The sequence below is a fragment of the Leptonotus elevatus genome, chromosome 12 (genome assembly GCF_054856555.1).
Source record: "Leptonotus elevatus isolate MCC_2025b chromosome 12, RoL_Lele_1.0, whole genome shotgun sequence".
NCBI classification, from domain to species: domain Eukaryota; kingdom Metazoa; phylum Chordata; class Actinopteri; order Syngnathiformes; family Syngnathidae; genus Leptonotus; species Leptonotus elevatus.
The window spans coordinates 13,986,463-14,007,133 of record NC_141250.1 but is presented as its reverse complement, the minus strand read 5'-3'; the positions used below and the strand labels follow the sequence as shown (position 1 = coordinate 14,007,133).

General features: G+C 39.3%; 2 protein-coding genes across 2 annotated transcripts; one reads left to right on the top strand and one right to left on the bottom strand.

The window, feature by feature from the left end:
• Positions 1-24: 24 nt before the first annotated feature.
• Positions 25-11,168, bottom strand: chpfa (chondroitin polymerizing factor a). Its single transcript, XM_086091791.1, has 4 exons — positions 10,688-11,168; positions 7,816-8,380; positions 4,696-4,878; positions 25-4,562 (listed from the first exon to the last, which is right to left on the bottom strand). Exons 1-4 carry the CDS (start codon positions 10,963-10,965, stop codon positions 3,300-3,302), a joined length of 2,289 nt encoding a protein of 762 aa, XP_085947917.1. The 5' UTR covers positions 10,966-11,168; the 3' UTR covers positions 25-3,299.
• A 2,597-nt stretch (positions 11,169-13,765) lies between these two features.
• Positions 13,766-20,065, top strand: LOC147164678 (pyridoxal kinase-like). The gene is made up of 11 exons (XM_086092060.1): positions 13,766-14,139; positions 14,648-14,702; positions 16,523-16,627; positions 16,714-16,797; positions 16,875-16,909; positions 17,143-17,228; positions 17,344-17,389; positions 17,470-17,581; positions 18,491-18,627; positions 18,718-18,784; positions 18,932-20,065. The coding sequence occupies exons 1-11, from the start codon at positions 14,050-14,052 to the stop codon at positions 19,051-19,053; spliced, it is 939 nt and encodes a 312-aa protein (XP_085948186.1). The 5' UTR covers positions 13,766-14,049; the 3' UTR covers positions 19,054-20,065.
• Positions 20,066-20,671: the final 606 nt, after the last annotated feature.

The window sequence follows — 20,671 nt, the reverse complement described above, 5'->3', positions numbered from 1 at the left end:
TGTTTAAAAAAAATATATCAACTCTAACATCTTCATAACACATTTTATTTAATTAAAAATCGCATTTCACATTTGATTGGTAATTACAGCAACAATTGAAAAACGTTGAGCATCAACTAGTCTTGCTTCACTTGCTTTGGTTAAATTAGTACCAGTACCCATCAAACACATTTGGGTCCATGATCATAGATGGCAATAACAAATACAAAAAAGAAAAAAAGAAAAAAGTACTTAAATAGTGTTTGACTATTGCTTCATCGAAAACAAATATTTAAATGGTCATCAAGGCCAAATGCCACAATAAAAAAAATAATAATACAAGTAACAGCAAGGGTGTTCATCAGATAACATTGAGTGACGTGTGGAATTAAAAAGGCCTTACAAAGTGTCTACACAATTAGTGCGTTTTTACAAAACAGTCTACAGCATAGTTCAACATTGTCCTACTTTGCTGGCTTTGGTGAACACACACAAATCACACAAAAGTATTTTTCTTGTAGCCAAAATTCACAGTGGTTTTTGGAAGGTTAACAATTATTGGTTCATTGTTTCATACTCTTCAAAGAAAAACATTCAGCAGAGCATTGTCTTGGCAAAAAGAAAAAAGAAAAAAGTTCTCATTTAAAATAATAATAATAATAATCACACAGTTAAGTGAAAGTGACTGCAAGAAGACGGTCTGTGATGTAGAATAGTTACTAAAATACAGCAAAACTGTTTTAAATTTTTATTTTATTTTTTATTTTAAATCAACCTAAATCATATTAGGACCAAGGTGTAGGGTTGATGACGTTCATCATATCAACGACAATTAGGAATCAAAAATGACTTACATATGTTTCTGAACCCTACACATTAGTCCTTTAATATTTCCATTACCATCATTTCCAGCTCAGTGCTGCTTTTATTATTGAATCATTGCGCGAATCACAGTAAGAAAAAGAAGAAAGAAGGAAAAAAATCTGTGCTTATATTCCTCGCTCTTGGCCTTCTTGGAGCATTTCCTGCCTAAAAGCCGTCTTGAATTCTCATTGGACCATCTCCAGAAGCATGCCGAGGGGCATCATCCTGGCACAGATCAAACCCTTGCATTTAGCGCAATCTTGCCAAACATGGATTACTTTTAATCCCTTGTACCTAACTGTTTGATTCCATGTCTGTGTGAGAACACACACGCACACACGCACACACAAAAGTACCATATATAGTATTGTCAAGTAAACGCCATCCGGTAGTTCAACAGTGGCGTTAGCAGCAATATTGCACTTCTTCAGTAACCTTTTTTTATTTTTTTTACATTCCTACGACTATTTCTACCATTTCAGTAAAACCGTTCTATTAAAGCTTTTGCACTTGGCTTTAAATGTAAATAGAACAAAAGAAAACAAAGAGGACAATGAATAGTGGGATTTAAATTGGAGCCGTTAAAACCTTTGCAAGTTGAAAGATTAGCTCTTACAGACCACACAAACGCAAAACTGACAAACATTGTTCCCACCAGAATTTCTACCGTGTCCTTTCCTGCGACTTTTCATAGTTCTCACATCTTTAGTAATATAGAGTCAAGAATTCAAGAACTCAAATGTACACACGTCTCCTTATATCAAAGACTGTCAGGAAATACTCCTGTCCGTGGTTTGAGGCACGTACACAACTTGTGGAAAGGCGCTTGCTCCCAACTGGGCCTCCTAAAGCAGTACGTCACGCAACATCGCGACAAACATTGGCTAAGCGCGGCGTATCGAACCTAAAGACTGGCGCAAAACAGCAATATCAGCACCCGACTGCAAATACTATTATGCAACATAAATACGACTTTACGAAAGAACCGTCTGATGAAAATCAGTTTCAAGGCACAATTACAGCAATTTTGTTTGAATAGGCTCACATCTGTGACATCGTGAACGGGCACACAACCTGCGGTGCGCATTTCGATGCATAACTACAGACGTTTTATATTAATACAAGTTACGATCTTTACCATTATATCATGCAAATGAACACATTTCATGAACCAAAGTTCATGTTTTTGGTCAGTGAGGGTGTAGTGAACACCAAGAGAAAACCAGAGCAGGCATGTGAAGAACACGCCAACTCCAAACACAAAACAGGCTGAAACCCAAGACGCTCTTTTGTAACAGTGCAAACCACTTTTACACAGTAAATTTCAGTCAATTAATTCACTCTGAAAAATACTATATTCGGTCTTAGTCTAAACTTTACATCCGGAAGAGAGTCAAATATATATAACTTTAAAACTATTTTTAAAATCAACACTGTCATCTCCTAACCTGAAGGTTCTGTGATCGTTCCTAAATCTTTGAGTGAGTTTAAAAAATAAAAAAACTCTCTTCCAAGTGTAAAGTTCACTCTAGTTTAGTCTTTTCATTTACTGTGTAAATATCTTAGGTTAACTTGGACTGACATGAAAACTCGAGAAAAAGCAAACCAGGCTCTGCCCATCACAAACAATTGCAGACTGCCCCCTAGTGCAAAACCAAGATCCAAGATAAAGAAGACCCTGGTTAATATTGAAACATACACGAGTAGAGAAAGAGGTTTGTTGTGCGAATGTGGAGCCAATTTGGCACCTGAAAGTACCCGATCGTGAAAAACTGGATGGCCTACCTGCACTTACGTAGTGGTTAAAAATTGCTTATTGCAAAATGACAATGATAGGAAAGTCTACTACTCGTTTGCCTCACACCGAGCAACGTGACCGAAAGCCACTGAACTGTCACGTAGTGTGTGGGAATGTGCAACGAGTGTGGATGACAGCTGGCAACCGTGTTTTTGCAATGGCGGGGGAACAGCATAAAAAATTTTGTTTTGTATCTTTTGATCTTGAAATTACACTTGCAGTCTATACATTGGTTTGATATTGCGCAACTACATTATCTATTTAATGTGTGCCTGTGGCAGTCGATGTTTTACGTTGCTAACAGCCTCTGAAACCACTTTCTCATTCCGTCCCATCCTTTGTGTTAGCATTAAATTGCTACAGTGGCCAAAGAAATCCACTACTTCACAATCGCATGTCTTTCAATTAAATAATAATATGTGGCATGTCGAAATATTTTTGAACACCAGGAATGAGTGGCCAATGCAATTTGCTCACAGTTCAGTGGTGTTGGGCCACGTTGCTCGTTGTGCGGCGTTGTAAACAAGATTAATTCCGAACAGCATTGCATTTATTTCCGCGAGCTGGTTCCGCGCCCTAAAAATAGACTACAATGTGTGTGAAGAGGAAGCCCAGCTTTTCTTGTCACATGCAGGCGCAGGCGTTTGGCCGTTTGCTCTCAAGTGCTATTTCCTTGCTCGTGTTCAAACAGCAGCATTGCGAGTTGGGAGCGAGAAGCGACCCCTTCCAAGTTGCTCTGAACACACCTGTGGTAGACGTCCTCACTGAGCCGCGGGTTGCAGGTTTGGTAGCGGTAGCCCTGGTGTAATGCCGGCTCTGCTGCCCTGAATACGTGCAGGCCGGAGTATTTTACGAACATGTCATAAATGTCCAGGGTCTCCAGGATATCCTCGTTCTCTTGGACGTCTGCAACCATTTTCGTGCGGGTCGCCATGTAGTCTGCGTTGTAAAAACAAGCTTCGTCGAATGACCGGCGGTCAAAATGTCCCGATTCCTTGAGCAGGTCGATTGCGGCCGGACGTGGCTGGCTGTGGTAGGCCACGTCGGGGTTGAAACTCTGGAAATGGATTGGGAAGAACACTTGCCAGTTGTTAATGGAATTCATGCGGCAGCGGTTGACAAACTCGGAATTGACACTGGTGTTGACGCTAGCTAGGAGGAACAGCGTGTCAACTGGGTGCTTCTTTGAGATGATATCCATCAATTTGATCTGAGACGGCGTTTCCGTCTTGACGCTTATCCAAGGGATTTTCACCGTAGGGTATTTGCGCTCGTAGAGGTTTATCTGAGTCTTAACGCCGGCGAATATATCCTTCTGGTTAACTTGCTGTGCTTCCACTGGATCATAAATGAACAGAAATGTCAGGATGATGTTCTCACTTGTTTCAAAGGCGTTGGCGGCAAAGACTTTTAAGAAACGTTCAACGTAGTCCCGCTCCAACGCGGTCGTCGGTATAATGGCATGAACCCTCGTACCTTCTGTGACATAGGGCATGGGAATTATCTCTATCTGGCTCAAGGGTCGGACCAGATGAACGCGCTTGCTGATGGAATGACTGTGACCTTTTTGGCTGACCGCCTCGAGCTGTAAATCCAAGGTGTACTCCATGCCCCGGGTAGGGTCGAAGCGCCTGTAGCCGTTAATCAGACGCTGCTTCTTCAGGTGCAAAATTGGATTGTACTTCTTGTTCAGCTCTCCAATAGCTACGTCAATGACATCAGCCACATCCATGCGGTCAATGCCATGCAGCTCGCACTTAGGGGACCCGTCGACGCATGAATAAATATCATCTTCTGTAAAGTAGTCCCATTTTATAACTTCATGGCGAGACTTTGCTTCAAAAGGTGGGCTGATTCCTATCGGCCACTGAGCACTTCGGTTACCGTCAAAGGCATCCGCGCTGACATTTTTTATTTCTGCCTGTGGATGGACAAGTAGAATCATCACACATTCCATGTGACTGTGACTGTGCAAGTGCGACAATTTGAGCACAAGTTTTCTGAACCTCGCTCAGAGAGAACAGGTGATTTGTGACACTTGAAAATCAGCTTACCTGGATTTTAGCAATCTCGTCGTAAGTCTTCTGCAGTTCAATCTCGGTGAAGTGGCTGTGCAGCCGGTACATCTCTTCAGGGTCAGACACTGGATGGACAGTCAGAGCGCTTCTAAACTGCTCACTCTGCTCTTTGCTTGGATCGGAGTTTTTGCCCAACTGATAATGGTGGTAGTGGAGCCCCTAAAGTAGAAAGAGGAGAAGCTAATATTCAGCATGGCAGAAACAGCTTTTAAATAGAAAGGAGATCTTGCTTTGTTTTATACAGGTATCAACAAATCTAACCGAATGCTTTTAAATATCGTTTTTAACACAATTTAAAACTAATTTAAAGTACTGTATATACACACATGCGCATACATTTATATATTAAAGCTGTCAGTTGATTACAATATTGAATCCATAATAAGTTTTTTATGGTCTTATTAATATAAAAGTGGACAAAAATGGTTACAAAACACAACTGGGATTGTATATTTTTAAGTTCATTGATACAGTAATTTTATTGTCAGTAATTCATAACATTATTTGAAGTTGAAAAGACTAAATAGTTTTAAAAAAAAGAGTGTGAAATATTGCGTCATAGATTTGTGCCACTTGATGGCATTACTGTTTCATGTTGGACATTGGTGACAGAAGCAGCACAATTCAGAGCCATTCAGAGCAATTTGTAATTGGAACATGAAGCAACTCGGGGACTCCAGTCTACTAGTCACCAGACCCCACAAAAATGTTTGTATCACATGTATTATTGCTAAATTGTGTGTACTTTTTTGCATAATGCTGTATGCAAAATAAAGCATGAACAACAATGTTCCTACATCAGTTTTATTTAAATTTTGAATGCCTCTGAACATCGTATTTAATGCTTAATGTCATTCAAGGCCTTCATTTCAGTAAAATCCATGTAATGACTTTTAATCATTTTTAATGACCCGCGGAAACTGTTATATTTTAAATAATTAAATAATATTAAGATACAGTGAAGAGCAGCACAAAGGATGAATTTGGAATTGAATGGGATCAGGATTAAGTAAGCCAAAACCGAAAATGATGTCATTTAAGATGTACGGTAAACAAAGTAACCACCTAAAGAGCTTGAGTGATTTAAAAAGTGAATCCAATTTATCAAGCTATTAAAAGAGTTAAGAATTAACGGGACAGGGAGGTCACTCCCTGTCGAGACATGACCAATTTTTGTCTGAGAATATAAATTAATGTTCTCTTCCCACGTCTCTATTTCTTTCATTGTGTGAGCCTCTATGGAAATTCCAATTGTTTTTCTTTCCATAAAATTTGGTTTGCCTTGACTCAATGGACTTTCTTTTTTTTCTTTTTTTTTTTTAAGTATAGGAATATTTATATTCTGTCTATTAGTCATAGTACCCGCACAGCTATGGAAGAATATGGGTTAGCTTTTGGGACACCACGCCTGACAGTACTTTATAATCTTGTTACAGGATGATTGATGAAGAAAATCCCAAACCAGCTGATGCCAAAATGGAATAGGTATGATGGCATGTCGTTTCTACATCACTGACAACATTTAACTCATCCAACTTCAAGACCGTCTGAACTTCAACACCAATGATGTTACAATGACATAGTTTGAACAACGGGAGATTTACAATGTTCTCTGCTTTTCTCTATTTCTTTCCCCTTCACAGCAGACACTGACACAATTTGAAAAAAAAAATGAAAAAAGAAAGAGTATTAGCAATCCACTCTGTAATACAAGTACCACCGCTAGAATGATGCCCCTAACGACCAGCACAATGTGTAAAATGTTAAATAAAACTTTCAAGAAGTCATTTCAAACTTTTCACAAAAATACAGCATTTAACATTTGGGAATTACACCTCACAAGAAACAACAAAGGCCTAAATAAAAAACAAAACACGGAAGACAGCTAAAGTGAATGATTACAAAATCATCCTTTCTTTGCAAAACAAAAGAACACTTTGTGGCATAAACAGAAGTCAAGAATAAAAAAGGAGTGGAATGTAGATAGCTGTATCCTTGTCAAAATCTACAATCTAGAGACACCTTCATAAGTGGAAAGAATGTTCACATCAAGATGACAACATTCACATGGCAGACAGATTAGATTTAACCGAAAACATGCAGATAAACTCTGGTGTTCAAGAATCAGATTTTATATAGGCAGATGAAACCAAAGTCAACTATCGATGCCAAGAGAAAAGCACGGTGAAGGACAGGAACAGTTTAGGATCCAAATCATACCACATCATGCGAGGTGTATGGGACATCACTCTTTACACCCCCAAAATTTCTTGACAATAATATGTTCTATGCAGCCCCACTAGTCTAAATACGGTATTCCGGTTAATATTGCATTAGCGGGAAATTCCAGCAGTTTTATCAATATCAGAAGGCGGCCATTTTGCCACTTGCTGTCAAGTGAAAATGACATCAAAGTTGCTCAGGTCTCAGGTAACGACCAATCACAGCTCACCTGTTTTCTGAAGCCGAGCTGTGATTGGTTCTTACCTGAGACCTGAGCAACTATGATGTCATCTTCATTTGACAGCAAGTGGCAAAATGGCCGCCCCCTGAGATGGACAAAAACGGGTGGATTTTGCTGCATAACTCATACACAAATGTAATATTAGACTAGCGAGGTCACATATAACATATTATTGTCAAGAAATGTTTAAGGTTGACTTCCCCTTCAAATTTACCGAAGTACTTACAGAACTGATCAAATGACGCTTCACAGTGCAGAGGAAAAATTACTTTCCGCCCAACTTCTGCATGTTGTGAAATGCCTTAAGTGGAGTTCACTGCCACCAGAGAGCGCTTGTATCTCAAATTTCTGCTTGCAAAAAAAAAAAAAGACAAATGACTGATCTTGAAAAACTGTAATCGGGTTACTGGTACAAAAATCAAGTGAAGAACTTTTGAATACATAACATTGCAATGTCCTTCTAAGGTCAAGTCGGTGGTCTGATCTCAACCAGAAAATGTGTTTTTCCCCCGCTAAATGAAGACTGAAAGTGAAAATACCCACAAAGGACTACACTTGTAACATGTCTTGTCCAATGTGATAAGTCTAAAGACCACATCTTAAAAAAACATACCTGAAAACCTGTAACGTACCTGAAAGTCACTGACACAGTTCGTCGCCGTGTAATCAATGATGCATCTCCCGAGCCACTCGTCAGGCCTGGCGCTCAAAATGTCGTTCCTGCAATTCTCCAGGAAGGGTTGAAGTCGAAGCAGCAAGGTTCGAGACAGGATGTACCCAAACCCTCCGTAACAGTAGCTGCCTTCCATCTCGCCGCCTATAAACTCCTCTGGACTGCCCATGTAAACTTCTTGATTCATACTCAGGTGATCTACAAGATTTTTGATCCTGTCGGCTTCTGTGTAGACGTCATCTTGGACGAAGTAAAACCAGTCGTACTCGTTGATATAATGGTCGAAGATGTACTTCATAGTCTGAAACATGTTCCAGATCAGTCTTTCGTCTCCGTGCGAGACTACAAGCATGCCGTGGGGGGCTTTGCGGTTGTGTGTGCCAGTGAAGAAGACCACGGTGTCCAGATGATGGCTGATGGTGCGATTGACAGCTACGCCCAAGGTGTTAATGGTGTTTTTGGACGTCAGGACTCCAACGAACAGACGCTCGCGAATCCCCAATTCCGTACTTATATATTTGGCCCTGAAAGAGACACCAAAACAACAGGGTCAAAAATCCAATCTCACCTGTTTTCTGGGTTTGGTCAATGTGTGGCTAAGGGCACTTTCACATAAATTCCAGTCATGAAATAACTCTGCCCTAAGATTGCTTAAAATAGGTCAATTGTTTTTCCACCAACGCAGAGTACCATTTTTAGACTAGTTATATTATTGGACTAGTATATATTATTTCAAAGAACATTTCTGACTTGACTTCTACTGGAAATGATTACGCCTTAGGCCTATGGTAGCATATATTCCATGATCCGAGCTTCTTTAGTTGTCTCAAATAAGTAGCATGACTTCAAGAGACCAAGTAATTGCAACATGTGTTTATTTTTAAACCTGTGATTACAGATAATTAAGGTACACTTGGTGACAGACAGTAATCTTCAGATGAATCATTGACTTATTTATTCATAAATTCTTTGAAACGAAACTTCATTCAAAGAAAGTATATTTTTAACTAATAAGATCATCTTAAAGTCACAACGACCACAAACTAAAAACTATTTTAGAAAGTAAACATCAGTGCACCACAACTCGACAAAACCCACCTCTGTTGGAAAGCATTTCCTTTTTTTAAATGAAACTTAGGGATTCAATATTTAAGTCTCTTGGGGGAAGGACTAATATTTAAACAGGGACAGATTCCAGGAAAATGTGGACATATTTGAATATGTCAGCTCAGCATATGTACTGCATGTCATTTAAGAGCTTCCTCGCTGGAATGAGTGAGTGTTCTGTATGAGCTATTTATTGGTAATGTAGGGCGGTGGTGCAAATTTAAAAGTGTATTTATACACGGTGTTTATGGGATGATGAAATAACCCTTTTTTCTGTAAATCAAAAGCAGATATGAGGAAATAGAAATCTCATTAAATTGTCAATAAATTGTCCATCTGTTGTCTATGATTTTCTTCATTCGGATTGTGGATAAGCCGGGGCCTATTCCAGATGTCTTTGGGCAAAGGCGGGGTAGAGAATGTATCCTTTGTATTCCTTTTCCATAGAGAAGGAACAGACTTTGTTGCGAAAATGATACGAGGATGTCACTTGCCAAGCGTAGCACACCTGAATTTATCTGTAAGGTAACAGCAAACGTTACATTGACTTGCAGCAAAATTCTTAGAGATATGTTTTTGTTTTTAGCATGAAATTTGTTTTTTTTAGTTTTTTTTCTTTTAACGGTGATTTTGTGTGAAACTGATGCAACATTCTTTTTTTTCTTCTTTTTTTTAATAAAATTACATTCTGTGTTTCCAATTACGAAGGATTCTGTGAATGCACATACTAAACTTGCAGGGTTCAATACTTCCAACAAGTTTTAGAACCACTAACTTTGAGCCTTCAATGAACTCAACATGCACAGAGAGAACATGCCTACACCACAAAGGAGGGCCCGTGCCATGATTCGAACCCGGGACCTTGCAACTGTCGGTAGAAATGCAAACCACAACTACACCATGCATGCCAGACAATAAACAAATAGTGTACCATTGCCAACAATTGTTCTGTCAAACAACACTGAACAGGGACATGTTGACATTTTGATACAACTGGATTTGATTTAGAACAGGGATAGGCAAAGAAGGGGCCAATTTTGTCCCACTGCATTCTTTACTCCGGTCCACAGCAGTTATATAATCAAGAGGCCTGTAATATTTGTTGCATTCATTTGGCAGGTTAATTAAAATGGATTTATCAGTCATTTGTCTCATTCAATTATGAGTCAATTGCTGTATTGTAACACAAATAAAAACTACTAGTAAAGTGAATGTAGTTGGTTGTCTTGTATAACAAATCTTTTTTTAAGACAATAACCTTTGTATTTACCGTTTTACTAGCTTCTGCCGCCTTCACCAGACATTGACATTATTGATTAAATGAATGTACATTTAACGTTTAAAAACATCATTTTATTTTAGATTTGGGTGGGTAATTATTAATGAATGCCCTGCAATTGGTTGGCAACCAGGCCAGGGTGTACTCACCCTGTGTCACCAAACGTCAGCTGGGACGAACCTAAAGGATTCGCTTTGAAAATGACTGAATGGGCGGAAAATAATTTATATACACATATTAACAATACGTTTTTTTTTAAGATGATAGATAAAGCTTTAAACACTAATGTATATGTAAATGTATACAGTATAAAGTGCAGTAAAACAATGTTTTGGTCACCCCCTGCTTACTGTATTATTATGTACCTAATGTGACTGTATTTTGTACATTGACATACCGAGACGTGAGTGTTGCTGTGCAATAAAGTTGCAGTCACCATACGTACCTGAAAACTTTCTTAGGGGTACTCGGCTCGACTTGTTTATACGGCACAATTCTTGGTTCGAAATCCTCATCCAACTCCGCGTCGTTGACGACTGAAATGGAATTGGTCTTTCGGGCTCCTTTGGGCTGGTCATTACGACCCAGAAGAGCACCCTGGTCCGCATAACACGCTTCTTCTGTCCAGTTTACACTGAGTAAACTCAAGGTGAATCCTAAAGAAATGCCGATTACCACCGGGCCCATCGACCACAGGGCAGAAATAAGGGCTGGAAATCTCATGTTGGCGAGTCGGCTCCTCTACCGGAGCGTCCCGGTGCGTTTTTTTTTACGGAGCCTCCAGGGTGTTGTTGGTTGTAGAAACGCTACAAGTCAACTACATAAACTCCGGGGTTGTTTCTTCATCCAACTTATGGGAAAGAAACTTCTTCCTTTTGAAAATTTGCGTGAGCCTCTTACGTGTCAGGACCGCTGCTTACATAGCTCCGCCCCCTCGGACGTAAGCGTGACAAACCCGGACGCAGCCAGGCAGGCGGGTCTAGTTCCTGTTGGTGGCCGTGCGCGACAAGCTGCGCGGAGGAATATAGTTCACCTGCGTTGTTAGTGACGTCCACGTACAATCCCCAGTCATGAATGGTCAACAGGGTTGGCATGCTTCGTTATAATCTTGTTTGGTCCATTGAGGATGCCACAGTGCAGTTTCAATATATACACTAAAAGTGAAATGATTTGTATTGTATTATTTTTATTAATTCCAATATATTGTAATAAAATACAACCTAGTTTATTTTACTGAATTGATGATAGATTTTAATTATGTATTATTTACAGACAGTAAATCAATAAACCAATCCACAGTATGACTAGCTGGCAATAATACAAAAAGCTCCACAAGACAAAATGTCCATCCTAATTAAATGTGCTTGAGTACATTTTCTTTGGATACACTGAGTTTTCTATTTTGAAGATGATATGAGCTGTAAATGTGCACAACTTAAAGCTGTGATTATTGTCCCACGGGAAAGTGTGTCTTCAGAGATCATCAGGTGTGCCACGGCAAGGTATCCAATTTTAATTAATTGGAAAATGATTACACATAATTCATATTTGTTAATCTACAGTATGTCACAACCTATTGTGACAGGAAAAACAATTAAATGATCTTCCACTAGATGGCAGAGGGTACAACTAACATGGACATGGTGCCCTGGTCTAGAGCACCAAGTAGCCACCAAGAACCACGAGTAGTCAGTGGGTCTTGGATAAAAATAAAATAAAAAATGCTCCTATTTAGTTGGTCAAATGCATGCTCTATGGAGTTTGAAACTGGGAGTTGACTTGACCAGTTAAAAACCCACGCGTTGCCTGTGATTAAAGTGCACAAAGACATAAAACAAATTTTAAAAAATCAACATTTATTCAATTTTATTTCTAGAGCACTTTACCAACAACCACAGCAATAACAAATATGATATTTAAATAGATACATAACGTATGTTTTTTTCTAATTAAGCTCACATTGGCATTCAGGGGGTCATTTTTTATTATCAGGATTTGATGCACAAATTATAAGATGGCGACTTTTGTGTGAATCCACAAATTTTTCATGTGAGCAAAAAGTGTGTTTTGGTGCCCCAGTGACTCCTATTGCATTGATTATTCAAACATTATTATTTTTTCCTGAACACATTACATTTAAGTTAGAAATGTAAATAGGCTATAAAATGAAAAGCACATAACTGTGGGTGCATGTGTTTGTGAATTCCAAAGTAAACAAATGCAAACAAGCGGGTTTAACAATATGCATTTCAACCTAAAGGGCATGCTAGCCGGACACAAAATACAATTATTTAAGGACGGACAATGTACACAAAAGGTCAACATGGGGGTTAATAGAACAAACATAAATTAAACAAAAGAGGTGAAAGGAGTACAATACAAAGACGACTATTTAGACCAAACCCAGAATCAAAAACGTCAACAACTTCTCTTGCGTGCTGGCTCCAGATTGGGTATAATTCTATTAAATTTGAAATTCCTCCTTCCTCTTCTGGAATGGTAAAACAGTAACATCACATGACAGCAATTCATAATGCTGGATGAGCTCTTCTTATTTGTATGACATTTGCTGTAATATATTTGTTACTCACTGTATATACTAATTGAAGATCCATAGTGTTTATAATGGTAGGAGGGGTGGATCTTTGTTCATTGAATGAAACAAAGAATTCCACTCTATAATGTCAAAAGGTCTTGAGCTGCCATCTGGTGGCCATATACGTAAAAGACAAAGGCTTAGTCCGAATGCAGAAAAACGGTAGGTGAGAGCTGCGTAACTAAAGGTTATTATTACCGCATATGTAAATTATACTGTACAATAAATACATGCAATAATTAACATGTTCATTTTTAGTATAATACCTTATAGTTTTAAACCTCTTTTGTGGTTGTCTTTTAAGAGGGTGTATATATAAAGCAAACGTTAGGAACTAACTTATAATGTTAATGACTAATTAAAAGGTTTTAAGTTTAAGTGTTTAAGTGTGCCATATGTGATGTCAATTTTGGTGTAACTATTTATAACGTGACGTGTAGTCCTGTTGGAGTTGCCGTAGTGAGAAGAGAAGCTGCCGGCGACCATCTAGCGTTGCCACAAGCTTAGCGCGCCTAATTCGAAGACGAATACAGTAATCTACTGTATTTGTTCGTGGCGTTTTCACGTTATTTTCTGTTTCCACGGCGGAAATATCACAACCCTTTGTTGAGTATAGTTATACCAATAAGTCTGAGCGAAACGCTGCATGCATATTTCATATTTAAGAATGCTATTACTACTCAAAAGATTGGTCTGCAATAGAAGCATCAAGTTATCAAAAACATGAGCACTAGTAAAAGTAGTTCATTGACAGGCTCTCATTTACGTAAAATACACACTTCGATTGTTATCGTAAAACGAACAAATTGACAGTAACAGGGGCAACGCAAGATGGCTTCCCTCTGGCTTCAAGTCCGTTTATTATCCGTCGGCGTCTGCAACACGAGCACAGCTCGAGTCTGAACACTATATCCGGGTACTTTTGTGTATGCGGAAGTAGAAGTGCAACTTGCAAATTCGTGCTAGGTCCGCCTAAAGATGACGTTTAACCAACCCACGAGAAACCGATGTGAGGAACAGCCTATGAGTTGAATAAGCAAGTTCAGTGGGGGTGTGAGGGGTGGTTGTACTCGTTGCCCTTTCCAACTGACTACTCGGACAGGCTCCATGCTAACTTTCAGCGCGTCCGGAGCTGTGCAGAGTTTTAATGTTGCTCTTGGACTTGTTTTGTTCGCCCATTGCGTCTCGTGTTTTTAATCCCAGTTTGGCTCATGGCGGCGATGGAATGTCGCGTGTTGTCCATCCAAAGTCATGTTGTCCGAGGATATGTTGGAAATAAGTCGGCAACATTCCCTCTGCAGGTAGATATTGTTTCTTGCATAATGTTTGTAGCTATGCAGCTAACAGTACTAAATATTATATTGCAGCGCCGTTATGTAATACATTTCATGTTCTGTTCACGTCTTGTATTCATAACCTGGAAAAGACGTTACCAATGACTGAAAAAGAGAAACAACAGGCGCATATATGTCTGCAGAGACGAGATGCGTTCAAATGTGACTAAACATTGTCAGTAATTTGAACACGTGCTCTACATAAATCTGCCATTCTTTTTAATTTATTATTATTATTTGTTCAGGTTTACATGATTACATTTAGGGTCATTGTTTTTGCATTATTTACATACAATAGTGTAATATTAGATAGACTGGTTAATTAATTCAATGTCAATGTTCAACAACGTGACTGTGTGCGTGTGCGTGCGCGTGCGCTGTTACAATGTTCCTAGTGGTGGTCCCAAACTTGTGACTGATTTTCGAAGGGACTTGATTGTTCATTCTGCATTTGTTGTTGTTTAACTTTTCTCAGGTTCTGGGCTTTGAAGTGGACTCCATCAACTCTGTGCAGTTCTCTAATCACACAGGTTGGCTCATGCATTTACAGAGGCCCCGCTTGAGGGAATTGAGTGTGGTATTATTTTTCTTTTTAGCATATTAAAAATTCAGAGTTTACGTCACAAGTCAAAATGGTGGTCTTACTCTGTGAAATGACACTCTTTTCCATTGAAAGCAATTGACTTTGAAATGTTGTAATGTGATTTGTGAGGATTATTTTGATCTAAAAATGTGATGAAATGTCATTTGACTGCGGTAACAATATGCTGGTCCGTATGATAGTCACAAGCAAAAGCAATACAATAAGCCCTTTGGAGGAAGTCCAATGTAACGATTTAACCAGTTGACTTTGGTGTGTAGATAAAGGTGTTATGTAGTGTATACGTAGAGTTAATGACTTGCCTCCCTCTGTTAAAAAAAGAAAAAAAAGGGGCGGGTGGGATAAAAGATATTGTTAAGTGGAAATGATAGATAGATGTCGTCTAGTGCCCGTTTTCCATTGCAGTGTTTCCATATGGTACATGCAGATTTTAATACTTTACAATGTACTTGACCACATGATGCAGTACTCTCTTAGCCGTTAATAATCCACATCCACTTCAGGCCTGCTTGCAAACAATTTGCCTGAATGAATAATTTACGCTTAGCTACTAAGTTACAGTTACAACTGTAGGAACAGCCTGGGAATACAAAAAACTCTTCTTCTTTAAGAGAAACACATTTGTTTTGATTTGCCAGCATTGTTTCAAGTAGGGGTGTGAATTGCCCAGTACCTGGCGATTCGATTCGTATCACGATTCATAGGTCACGATTCGATACCAATTAATCCCGATACGCATCTATAAATTGATTATTGTGATTTTTTTTTTACTCAAATTTAGAAAATACTAATGAGTAAACTTGTACATGTACACTGTAAGATTTGTATGAAAATGTATTTATCTGAAAATTCAGGTTGCAGTCTGTTTCATTTTTGAACAGCACTGAAATCAAATTTTAAGGCTTAATGTTCCATTAATATAACATTCTTCCATGCTTAATGTGTAAATCCTAACCCTAAGTAAGACGTTTCGTTGAATATTCCCATAAAAAAAATGATGTTTAAAAATCGATTTGGCTGCATATTGAATCGATTCGAGAATTGCGCGCTGTAATATCACGATATATTGCCAAATAGATTTTTTCTAACACCCCTAGTTTCAAGTCAATTATCACTAAAGTGATACAGTAATTACCATTTAAGATTTGGGAATCGAGTGGTTAGCATAGCTTACACTGGACTTTATACACCAAAACATGTAAAGAATGTGGTAGAAGATATTTGCACAGTAGCCTCTTAGATTAATCAGTGCTTCTTTTTTGGGCCTAATGGGTTCATGCAGGCTAAATTACACTCCTGTAATATGAAAATGTCCTTCAAAACGTTCCAGTCAAGTCAGAGAGTGTTTTCCTATGTAAAAGCTTTCTCACTGCAGGAGGTGCTCTCTGCCGGCCGGCCTCTGGGTCAGCGAAGGGCCCGTATTGAACTCGGTGCTCCTTTTGTGTGTTGCTCTTCCTTTCATTTGCAGTCCCAACAGCTGTGGGGGTTTGTTGTGGGTTCATGGTGAAGGGGCACCAAAAAGGGGGGGGGGGGAACTGGCAACCTGATAAAGACATTCTTTTTGGTCAGTGTAGAGGCCCCGTTTAAGTGGAAGATTGCATCACAGTGAGTCAGTGATAAGACCGAAAAAGGAGGAAGCGCCATAGTTTCTGGAAATAAGTCCCATCCAATGTTGCTTTACATTGTATTGTTATGTTGTGTGATGTCATAAAAAAAGACAAATAATCCAACTTTTGTCTCATGTTCTAGGCTATGCCCACTGGAAGGGTCAAGTCCTGAAAGCCGATGAGCTCAATGTGCTGTATGAGGGCATCAAGCTCAATAAGGTGAACCACTACGACTACATCCTCACAGGTGAGTCTTAAGGTTACAAGAGCAAGTCAAATTCACGTTTGCATATCATTTAACGCAAATGTTTTGTCTCCACTTTCTTTATCAAGGGTACACCAGGGACACGTCCTTCCTGATGACCGTGGTTGACATCGTTCAAGAGCTCAAGGAGGCCAATCCCAGTTTGGTATATGGTGAGTGCAACACTGAGAGATTCCATTCGAATTTGAACAACCACTTTTTAGTGTTTTGTTTTGTTTCTTTGCGACAGTTTGTGACCCTGTAATGGGAGACCACGGTGCAATGGTAAGTATTCTTATATTCTGTACTCATACACTATTTATGCATGCCTATCGCATATTAGAATATTAAATAAAAATGGAATGCTAATTTTGATGTTTGGTGGGATACATTGTGGACGTCTACATCCAAGAATTTATACTTCTTCTTTTTTTTTTTTTTTTACACTCTTAGCAGAAGTGAGAAGGAAACCTAAAACAAAAAGTCATAACACACCTTTGATTTGGCGCCTTTTCCAGTATGTCCCAGAGGAACTTCTGCCAGTCTACCGGGACAAAGTAGTGCCTTTGGCTGACATCCTTACCCCCAACCAGTTCGAAGCAGAGTGAGTAGCCTTTTAATTATAACAAAGGAGGAGAAAGAAAGCGACTGGTGTGACGTGGTTAGAGATGGAGTATAGGAGAAAAATGCTAGTAAATGCAACTGCTTTTCTTAAACAGGCAATTAACTGGGAGGAAAATCCGCACAACAGAAGATGCTCTCATGGTGGGTGCCACTTGTAATTTAGATTTACCAATTCTAGGAGTCCAAAGTTGTGAGTCAAGTGTGTCTGGTGTACTCCACAGGCAATGGAGCTGCTTCACAAAATGGGTCCAAAAACCGTGGTACTTACCAGTACTGACTTGCCTTCAAGTCAAGGAGACCAATACCTGGTGGCCCTTGGGAGCCAAAAAATAGGTAAAGTGCCGCTTCTTCTGTGTACAATAATATTAAAAATATAAAAACACAGAGTATAGCACTCTTCGTACGTCTGTTTGTTAGAGTGTATTCAGACCTGCACTGTTTCGGTCCGCTTTACGGACCAGAGTTCGTTTCCCACGCTGATCCGGACAGGTCTGAATACACACAAACGAATCCTGGTGCGGACCGAGACCCACTTTTTGAGGTGGTCTCGGTCCGCTTCCAAACGCACTCAGTGCGGTTCGCTTCGCAGTCTGAATACAAACCACGGCTGATCCGCTCCAACTGCAGGACATGTGCACCTTTTTGGGCTTAACAAGCCACCGTAGCCAAGCATCGCAGGGGGGAAACATTGCCCGGTAGTGAATATTGTGCTAAATTCATTCATAATCATCCATATTTTGTTTAGCCACGCTGCTGTCGGCATGCTGTGGGGGCGGGGCACGCGGAGCGCAACTGCTCCTCCGGTTACTGCACGCAATCGACGACGCGTTCCAAAATTAGAAACCGCGTCGCGGAACCTCCGTTGAATGAGCTACTCTTGATGCTCGCAAATATCTTGCATCTAATAACGGCACAAATATGCAGAGCAGTAACGCAGCACGTTGGAATTTCATGTTTTCCTCTATTTCCGGGTTTTGTTATGCCTTCAGCCCTCGTTAATTTTGTCCAATGGGAGCACAGATCGTCGGGTCAATGTGATTACGCAATGCTTGCAATTGAATATGAACCGCACCAAACGAAAAAAAAATAACGTCCGCTTTTGGTCCGTTACAAATTTAATTAAAATAGTTTTTTATTCCTTTTTGTTTGTTTGTTTTCAATTTGCGTCATCCTAGCAAACTGCAATCAAACAAGACCTAATAATCATCACACCCTAATATTGCGGTTTACTCTGTCGTGTAGAACAACCAGATGGGACGATTAGCATTCAGAAGATCAGCATGGACATCCCCAAAGTGGATGCTGTGTTCGTGGGGACGGGGGACCTGTTTGCTGCCTTGTTGCTTGCTTGGACTCACCATCACCCCAAAGACTTGAAGGTTCAAACAGACTTTTGCAACGCTCTCAATCTTGTGTCATAATGACCACTTGGTGTAATCATTCCTACTGTTTTTCTGTTTTCCCCGCAGGCTGCCTGTGAAAAGACCGTTTCCGTTATGCACCACGTAATTAAGCGGACCATTAATTATGCTAATGGTATTTCATTTTTACTTGGACTTCTGGCTGTAATTTGTTCTCATCCTTGGGGTTGTACTCAGTTGACCCAATCACCATAATTATCTAAGGAAAAAAAATACAACATTATTCTTTGAAGTTAATGTTATCAACTGCTCTGCTCTTCAGAAAAAGCCGGCCCGGGGAAAAGGCCCAGCCCTGCACAGCTGGAGCTGAGAATGATTCAAAGCAAAGGCGACATTGAGAATCCCGCCATCGTTATGGACGCGAAAATTTTACAGAAGTCCTAATATCTGATGGTGACCGTCATGAATGGGTGGGACGTGTTCTCTTCCTTCCAGAATCCCTGGATATGTTCATCTGTGAAGGGTCATCACTCACACACTCTGTATGGAGACACTCCAGAATCACTGCCATACATCTCTCTACTATGGCTTTTGTAAATATCTTCTTACTTTGCGTAATTTAAAAAAAAGATATTAGCCAATAGGGCTTATTTTTAGACACAGTTTAATTGACTACTAAATGTACTTTAATCATCTTTTTAGATAACACACTCAGAAACAGATGCTTGCTTGTACATGCCTCTGCAGTCAGAAAATTGCTAACTGTGTGTTGGTCGCGGTACATTTACCTTAAAAAACTTGACAAAATAGGTTCAAAGAAATCCAGTATCATGCCTAAGGTGAAATATGTAGTAATGATGTCACCATGTCATTGCTTTGGTAGTCACCTGATGAGATTATAACAAATGTATAATAATGAAGGTGTATGAAGTGTTTAGAAATTTAAATGTGACAGCGCATGCATCGAGGTTTGAGGCCTTAAGGTATGTGTACTGCAACACCAAACCAGGTGACATTTGTTCATGGGTCCGTCCTTGCATCGGTACAATGTGTTTCCCAGTGTTTTGTTTTTGATTTGCAATTGTAACCTTGCTTCTAATCATGATTAGTTGGTGTCATAAGATCCACTCCTCTTTAACCTACACCTTTAATTTCCGTAAAGTTAGTACACACATTACAGCAATGTCTTAAAACGTCTCAAATTGAGGTATTTGCACAGATGATTTTTAATAGAGAATATTTACTGTACTGTTGATTGCAATTTTATTGTTATTGCCATATCTCCACACTTATCAATAGCCTTAAAGCAGTAAGGAAGCTAACAGGTTTTGAATGTTTTTTTTTGTGTATATTAGTTGCTGCTACAAATAATATTTCAAGGCCAAAACATTGAGCCGATAATCTGACTGAGCAAATGGAAAGACAGATGTAATAAAAAAACAAAACGATTTAATAACTTTCCCACGTTTGATTTTGTGTGTGTGTGTGTGTGTGTGTGTGTTTTGGCCTTGAGCGTGCAAGTCTCTCGTAAAACTGCTATAGCCTATCTCAAATGCCCGTATGGAAGTGTTCGAAATAAATACAAACTATTTTAATTAGATATAATGCTAATGATCAAAATGTTTTTCGTTTTGGTAAAAAAAGAATTAAAGAAGGGTTATTTAAAAGGTCGCCTGCCAATTCCGACAAACAGTGAAAATTAGATTTTGATTGTGAATAGTAATACGCAAAGAGACGGGCAACTAAACAATATTCCCCTTGTCAGACCAAGCGCTTAATACTGTGTGATTAGGGGCATGTATGGTTGTGCAGCACTAATCCACACCATGACTCGCGGGCATTAACCCAAATAACTCCACAAGACAAAACCTACCAAAATATGCTCAAGTAAATGTTTATGTGTATGCAGTGTTGGTTTACTGAGCTTTATATTCATATATTTTCAAGACTGATCTCAGTGAGTGCACAGTGGAAACTACATATTAGTTTGTCCTGAGATGTCGTAAAGCACAAGAAATGGTCCAATTTCACTATATATATTTGTTCAACAAATAATGCTTGT

Bases quoted from the DNA above. Each gene is read 5' to 3' on its own strand.
- LOC147164678 (XM_086092060.1), top strand. From the start codon at position 14,050: ATGGCGGCGATGGAATGTCGCGTGTTGTCCATCCAAAGTCATGTTGTC. The intron at 17,229-17,343 runs GTGAGTAGCCTT...TTTCTTAAACAG, and splicing joins CCCAACCAGTTCGAAGCAGA to GCAATTAACTGGGAGGAAAA. The intron at 18,785-18,931 runs GTATTTCATTTT...TCTGCTCTTCAG, and splicing joins GACCATTAATTATGCTAATG to AAAAAGCCGGCCCGGGGAAA.
- chpfa (XM_086091791.1), bottom strand. From the start codon at position 10,965: ATGAGATTTCCAGCCCTTATTTCTGCCCTGTGGTCGATGGGCCCGGTG. The intron at 4,879-7,815 runs GTACGTTACAGG...TTTCTACTTTAG, and splicing joins ACTGTGTCAGTGACTTTCAG to GGGCTCCACTACCACCATTA. The intron at 4,563-4,695 runs GTAAGCTGATTT...GTCCATCCACAG, and splicing joins ACGAGATTGCTAAAATCCAG to GCAGAAATAAAAAATGTCAG.